Source organism: Salmo trutta, chromosome 7, assembly GCF_901001165.1.
Source record: "Salmo trutta chromosome 7, fSalTru1.1, whole genome shotgun sequence".
Classification (NCBI taxonomy): Eukaryota; Metazoa; Chordata; class Actinopteri; order Salmoniformes; family Salmonidae; genus Salmo; species Salmo trutta.
In genome coordinates, this window is record NC_042963.1 from 46,234,063 (window position 1) to 46,241,749 (window position 7,687).

Below are 7,687 nucleotides of genomic sequence, written 5' to 3' on the forward strand. Positions count from 1 at the left end.
TGCAAAAGGGTTTATAATGATCAATTAGCCTTTTAAAATGATAAACTTGGATTAGCTAACACAACGTGCCATTGGAACACAGGAGTGATGGTTTCTGATAATCTGATAATGGGCCTCTGTACGTCTGTAGATATCCCATTAAAAATCAGCCGTTCCCAGCTACAATAGTTATTTACAACGTTAACAATGTCTACACTGTATTTCTGATCAATTTGATGTTATTTTAATGGACAAAAAAATGTGCCCAAACTTTTGAACGGTATATATATTTTGCAATTATATATATATATATATATATATATGTATGTTGTTGTTTTAAATCAAACAGCTATTCTGTTAAAAATAAATCAATAAAAAAGATCTGATCCCTACACAGGCACAAGGGGAACCTGGGAGTGCGGGTCTTCCGGCGCCATTACCCCTTGCAAGTCTTCTGTTGTAAAATCCTTGAGTACCAAAAACCTTTCTGCTGCAGCCACAATAATGTCTAGTTTCTTTGACTTCTTTGAGACTTCTGCTGTACAGTTTATAACTGTGGCAATGAATGCAACAAATCCACCTTTTTAACACACAGTGTATCTTTTGTTTGGCAGCAAACATTTACTACAGGCTGTGGTGTATCCACTACCATCTCTTCACTGGCATCACTTGTATCCTCAATTATTTTGATTGCCTCCGCATAGGAGATTCGATTGACCCCTCTAACTTTTGCTACCTCAATATCCTTACCCCTTACAGGGCACTCCAGGAACTCAGGATCATGATCCCCACCACAATTGCAACACCGTCGTCCTTCTACACACCGTTCTTCAGTATACTTTGTTCGTCTGCACACACTTGAAACATGGCCAAATCCTTTACAATTCTTACACTGCAATGGTTTGGGGACGAAAGCTCTTACGGCGTATCTTACTTAACCAAGCTTCACATGTGTAGGTAATTGCTCTTTATCAAAAAACAACAGGACCGACAGACTTTCTTCTTTTTTTCCATTCACCCAGCAGGTCAGACGCTGGGCACCAACCACACCAGGAATTATCTTCAGGTATTCAACCTGAACATCCGTCGTCACCCCTGAGATGACTCCTTTGACGGGTGCTCTACTCCAAAGTTCAAAACACAAAACTTCGGTTGTCCGGATTCTTTTGAGGCCCGCTGCAATCTTCCGCTGCTCGTCATAAATATAATTAATAAAAATAAGACCACTCCTGGTAACTCTGACTGACTACACTTTTTCAAGCGCATACAACATTTTCGACTCCTCATACAGGTTTCCTAAATATGCATCCTTACTCAACAACCACATCCCAACAAGAAGCGATTCATTATCATTTACACACGTATCCTCCACTCCAATTTTAGACAATTTCCTTTTTGTACCAGTTTTCGATATAACTGTTGTCCATTCAGAACATTTGTCTTCACCAAATGTACTCGACACTCTGCTTCATTCTGACTGATCAACCACTTCTGCCTTCTTCTGGATCCGAACCTTCCTCTTCTTCTCTGCTAAAACGCCACTCTTGGAGGTAGACTGATCAAAAGTTTTTTTGTTATGCATTTTAGCTAACCCTAACCCTAAAACTAACCTTAACCTAATTATCCTGTTCTCCTAAACCTGCTACAAAAATTCAATTTGGACAAAAGTTGTATCCCTTCTAGACAGAACTCAGTAGACTGGAGGTAGGTGCGTTTCCGAAATGTACATTATAGTCATTTAGCAGACTTACAGTTGTGAGTGGATATACTTTTGTGCTTTTTCCCTGTACTGGTCCCCCGTGGGAATCTTACCACAACCCTGGCGCTGCAAGAGCCATGCTTTACCATCTGAGCCACACAGGAGTTTAACATCACTGAAGCTGCAGGAAAACAATACATCTGCTTAAAATATAAACAAAATAGACTTCAGTCTATATTTTATCTATCTATTACATTTTATGTTATTGAATATTTCCACTACTATTTATTCATATCTGTTTTTGGCTGTGCCCATACAATTATTTAGGTGGTTAAATATAGTTTTAAAATCAGTAATAATAACCACTGAAATCCACATCCCTCAAGAATGCTTTCATCCACTGAAGTTAGTTACCCAGCCTTATAGCTACAGCTCTACGATCAGATTACCTATCCCAAATCCTACCCTTTACCGTGAGGGAGTAACATGCAAAAATGATCGTAGAACAGTGTCTAGTGGTAACTTCCTCTCCAATCTGAGCGCTGCAGAGAGATGAATCTTCGATCGATTGGTCGAGTCTGAGCTTTATACCACACGGCGTGGAAACGAGCTCGTGGAACATTTAGGATTAAAAGTCACAGTTTACTGAAAAACAAACCTATTGCAGTCGCTCAGAAGACGGACATATAGTTTAGTGTCAACAGTAACGTCACAAGAATCTCCAATTGAAATGGCAAATGACAACGCGAAACTCTCCAAAAACCTCTTGCGTATGAAGGTAAGAAATGCATGCTAACTACAGTAGTTAGTTATCATACTAGCCGCTAGGAATGTTGCCCCTGCTAGTAGGCACGTTGCTAAACCTCAGAGACGGATAGAGCTGTTGATGGATGGTAAAAGTGGCATCCAACTAAAACCATATACGATCTAGCTAGCTAGCCAAGTAACCTAACTAACTTGGCTTGAGCAACCAGGCTAGCTTTGTTGGCTAACGTGCTTGGTTTGTCAGCTGGGACATCTTTGTCAACACACTTTTCGTAAATTAACTGGATTAATCTTGTTGTGTAGTTAGTTCAGACCCATGGCTATGGGTTCTCTCCAATACCATTTCATTTGTAAGTGATTCGTAAGACACACTGTTGAAGTTCCTCAGCAATGTCTCAAACTCTGATGCAGTGTAGAAGGTCCTGCACGTCTTGTACTGTACTTCTACAATTGTCATTCTGTCTACTAGTTCATGCAAAGAGGCCTGGATGCAGATACAAAGAAGCAACTGGAAGAAGAGGAGAGGAGGATCATCAGTGATGAGCATTGGTATCTGGACCTGCCAGAACTCAAAGCTAAAGAGTATGACCCCTTTCACTGTCCACCTGCACATATTGGAGTAATTACATAAGGATGTAGACTAGTTTGAGGACACACAACTGCCATCCTTTTCTAATGTCCAGCAACATACCATCGGACATTGGAGATGGATGACAGTCTTCTCTCTAGTGTCCTCGGCTCAAAGGTTGGCATATTTGATATTGTTCTTCCTGTCTTTGGTTAGGAATTTCATCATAGAAGAAAGAAGTTTTGGGCCCTGTGAAGACCTGAAGTATGGAAGAATGTCATTCAAGGGGTTCAATACAGAAGTAGAGGTACTTATTAATTTACAATCACACCTTAAGGTTTATCAAAGTAAGACTAGATACATTTAAATGTGATGTGACTGTTTCATTGGTGTAAATGTATTTTCTCCATCCAGAAACTAATGATTGTGATGAATGCTCCAAATGAGGAAGAGTTGGAAGAGGAGGAAATTAGCAGAATGGAGACTGATATCACAGATGAAGACATGGCTAGAAGGTAGGAAACAACTCAAGTTTTATTTTGACATGATTTCAAACTGTTTTGTTACATCGCCGTCTGATTAACTTTTCTCTCTACCTTGTAGGTACGAGAGCTTAGTGGGAAGCATGAAGAAGAAGTTTGCTAAGAAACGGGAGAGGTCTGCGATTAAGGATGTTAATCAAAACGCAATTGAGACACAAACAAAAAAGGCTTTTTTGAAGCCTCAGGACTGAGGGCATGCTTTTTATTTAAATGAAGTATGTCAGGACTGTACAATGTTTTTATGTGCAACAATTTTTATTTTAACGGCTGTTTTCATGAACCGTAGGTAACTTCCATAGATGTTACAGGCATATATTTTAAAGTTGAATGGATGTTATATATCCTCTTTTTAAAAGTATATTTCTTCAAGATTCATTGAGGGTTATGAACACAGGAAATGAAGCCCACATCCTTGTACCATGGACAAGGGTATAGTTTAATTAAAACTGTTACCCAATGTGGTGGCTTGTCTTGTTTTCTGTGAGAAATTGACAAAACATAACTAAATTCAAACAATAACAAGGGTTTTCAATAGCCTTGCTTATGAAGCTGCCAAAAAAGTACAAAGCCAACAGTCACATTTCAATGCCAACCAAGCATGAGGGAAGATGGAGAGATACTAATCTATGAAGCATTCGCGTAAACAACCTTGGGAAAGAATAGCCCGACATCACATATCAAGTCTTCGAGCCTCCTGCCTGGAGCCCAGCTGGCAGACTGCTATTGAACTGAAACAGACTTGTAATAATGATGTCATAGAACCGTGTGGGGCAAAGGCGGTGGAGGCAGGGAATGAGCCAGGCAGACTGGCCAGGGGTGTAGACGGGTCTGGGGGCCACTGACATCAGGGCGTGGCACATGTCATCTAGCACGGGACGCAGGTCCTCTGAGGACATGTCGGCCATCTTGGCAAAGCGGGTCTGGAGAGAGGAGATGTAGGCCTCGCCGTAGTCCTTCCGGACATCCTGGGATAGAGAGGTGAAGATCTCCTCTTGGTAGCTGCTCCAGTCATCACTGCTACCGAAGATATCTGCGTTTTCAACCAAATGATAGACAAATCTGTTTGTTGAGTAAGTAAATCAAAAGGGGGAAAACAATGTTTATTGAAAGGTACAGTAGACTCAGCAATACACAAAGTAAACAGCAGTAGAGGGTCAATTTCCTCAACAACTAAGAGCGCTGAAGAGCGGTGCTGAACTTCTTCGCTGTCTCAGGTCATAGCATTTTCATTTTAAACTGTCATATAACTGAATAATCATTATTTATTATACATACTTGTCCTGAAGCCTGCAGGTTGAATTGTGGATACGTTGACGCCCCATCTGGCCAACTCTAGTCTCATCACTCCAGAGAAGGTGTTCAGGGCTGCTTTGGATGCTCCATAGGCAACAAACCCAGGAACGGGCACATCACCTGCACAAACAGATTTTAGGTTTATCATCAGGAAATGGTTAGGATTAACCTTGAGCACAGTTGCAAGTCAAGCTGGCTACGGGTACAAGATTAGTTATATTTACAGTTTCCTCACCTAATAAAGGCTGTCTGAGTAGTAGTGGGGGTTCTTGGCCAACTGTACTTGCTTCGAAATTGCTTGGCCAGCAATACTTGCTTTGAAATTGCATTGTTGTCATAAGTGGGATAGTAGCCAGTATAACTTGCGAGTGACTGCTCGAGGTCAACCCTAAGCCTTTTGTTTTGACAAGAACCAATAAACAGTCCAGATATGTTACCTGCCATACTGCAGACGTTGACTAGCCTGCCTCTGGAGTGTCGGAGCAGTGGAAGAAACACCTGAGAGACCTCTACTGCAGCAAGGAAGTTCACAGCCAAGCAGTTCCTGTATACTCTCACAGGAAGAATCTCTCCATCTGCCACATAGCCCAGGACTCCCGCATTATTCACAATCCCCCAAAGACCTGAGAGTCAAAGGGAGTGTGGACTTGAGACATTCCATGTCATGTGCATTATAGCATTATTTTGATCAGAAAAGGATCACTTCTTTCTCCTTATATGTTAAGTTTGATGCCTTTTCCAATGACATCTATTGGTGCTTTTCCACTGAGACTTACCCCCAAAGTAGTGCATCACCAGTGTTTTATGTTAATGTAAGCTCTAATGTTATGGTGTTTCCATTAGGAGTGTGACACTAAAGACTTGTGGCGGACAGATCAGCAACCTCTGCATCATGCAAGACTTTCTTTATGAGAAGGTGTTAAAGTTCAGTTAGCCATTGTTACGTACAGTCAGTGGCCTGTAGCCATGAAGGGATGCATCGGGTCAACAACAATATCCAGATACGCTGTGGCATTCAAGCGTTGCTTAATTGGTATCAAGGGATCTAACGTGTGGCAGGAAAACATTCCCTATACCACCGCCACCAGCCTGTACCGTTGACACCAGGTAGGATGGGGCCATGGACTCTGCCATCAGAATGACACAACAGGAACCAGGATTCAATGTTTGTTGAGTAAGCCCACTAGTGCTGCTGCTTGTTATTTTTAGCTGATAGGAGTGGAACCCAGTGTGGTCGTCTGCTGTAATAGCCCATCTGTGACAAAGACTGACAGGTTGTGCGTTCTGAGATGCTGTTCTGCACACCACTGTTGTACTGCGCTGTTATTTGCCTGTTTGTGGCCCGCCTGTTAGCTTGCACAATTCTAGCCTTTCTCCTTTGAACTCTCATCAACTAGCTGTTTTTGCCCACAAGACTGCCACTGACTGGATGTTTTTTGTATCTCGCACCATTCTCGTTAAACCCTAGACACTGTCGTGCCTGAAAAGCCCAGGAGGCTTGCCGTTTGAGATACTGGAACCGACGATCATACCACTGCACCACGCTCAGAGTCGCTTAGGTCACTCGTTTTCCCATTCTAACGTTCAGTTGAAGAGGAACTGAACGCCTCGATGCCTGTCTGCCTGCTTTATATAGCAAGCCATGGCCATTTGACTTACTGTCTGTAGGATCGAACCATTTTCGTGAACTGGGTGGTGTATCTAATAAACTGTCCACAGAGTAGGCATTGCCTCGGTTCCACGTCAGAGTCAGTCTGCCGGAGCCATGGCCCAGTGAGACAAGGGTGCTGGCACGCATAGATGGAAACAGAAAAGTCTGCCTTTTGGGTTCAAAACTGGGGTAAATCCTTAGTGGAAATGCACCTTATGTGTCCTCAGCGCCTTATAGTTCTTGTAGTGAACAACACGTTACCTGCTTCCCCAACCTGAGTGCAAATGTAGTGGTGAGCCCGCTCTATCTGCGCAGCGTCTGTCACATCCAGTTGAAGGACTTGTAGCCCCTCAGACCCCAGTCTCTTCAGCTCCACTGCTCCTGGGCTGGTCTCATCCAGAACCCCAGCAAATACAGTCACTCCCAAGTCACTAATCCTTCTCGCTAGGGCATGTCCAAAACCTGTATCACAGCCTGTTCATGTTGAAGAGAAACAAATAAATGGGACACCAGGACATACCGTACCAATGTTCATGTGTACTTGATTCATGAGTACACAAAGCACTCAGCAGTATTGAAACCACATTCAATAACATTGTACAGAAGATTTAATGGGCCCCACGTCATGACTATGTTATGAATAGACTAGTATCAGTCATGTTCTGTTGACAGTGGTTGGTATGATTAGTGTCAGTGTATGGCACCCATGTACCCACATCACCTACCTGTAATCAGCACAGCTCTTCCATGCATCGTCAGCATGTCCACTCGTCTGCCCAGAACCACATAGCACAACCAGAGGCTGCAGGTCAGAAAGAGCAGACTGCCGTAGCCTGGAAGGGCCAAAAAGCACAGAGGCCCCCCAAGAGCCAAAAGTGCAAAGGTCCAGTATTCCCTATCATAACTCCCTCTTGCCTTAGTTATAATTGCCCCAATGTATAGGGCTGTAACTATTGTATACAGAGAAGAGAAATACCAGAATTCAATGTCAACGCTCTCCATTCTATCCACTGGCAGGTTGGTTTTGCTCTTACTTTTCTGATATCACTGAGGTATCAATATCCTGTCCCCTTTGTTGGATATCCCCTTGGCTCTTTGACATGTGCATATCAAGTGTATCCTCAACTGAAAAACCCAAGCATTCTGTCTGTAACCTTTTAAGAAACATTAACCCCACCCCTCGGTCACTG

General features: G+C 42.7%; 2 protein-coding genes across 3 annotated transcripts; one reads left to right on the forward strand and one right to left on the reverse strand.

Annotated features, from left to right (window-relative positions):
• The first annotated feature begins 2,221 nt into the window (after positions 1-2,221).
• On the forward strand, positions 2,222-4,010 carry mphosph6 (M-phase phosphoprotein 6). Its single transcript, XM_029759140.1, has 5 exons — positions 2,222-2,456; positions 2,913-3,025; positions 3,228-3,318; positions 3,426-3,526; positions 3,615-4,010. The coding sequence occupies exons 1-5, from the start codon at positions 2,409-2,411 to the stop codon at positions 3,742-3,744; spliced, it is 483 nt and encodes a 160-aa protein (XP_029615000.1). The 5' UTR covers positions 2,222-2,408; the 3' UTR covers positions 3,745-4,010.
• On the reverse strand, positions 3,720-7,656 carry hsd17b2 (hydroxysteroid (17-beta) dehydrogenase 2). Of its 2 annotated transcripts, none has more exons than XM_029759138.1 (5): positions 7,223-7,656; positions 6,759-6,971; positions 5,284-5,469; positions 4,829-4,966; positions 3,720-4,583 (listed from the first exon to the last, which is right to left on the reverse strand). In XM_029759138.1, the coding sequence occupies exons 1-5, from the start codon at positions 7,497-7,499 to the stop codon at positions 4,231-4,233; spliced, it is 1,167 nt and encodes a 388-aa protein (XP_029614998.1). In that variant the 5' UTR covers positions 7,500-7,656; the 3' UTR covers positions 3,720-4,230. The 2 variants fall into 2 exon arrangements, with proteins under 2 accessions (XP_029614998.1, XP_029614999.1); XM_029759139.1 differs by having other exon boundaries at positions 4,286-4,612.
• Positions 7,657-7,687: the final 31 nt, after the last annotated feature.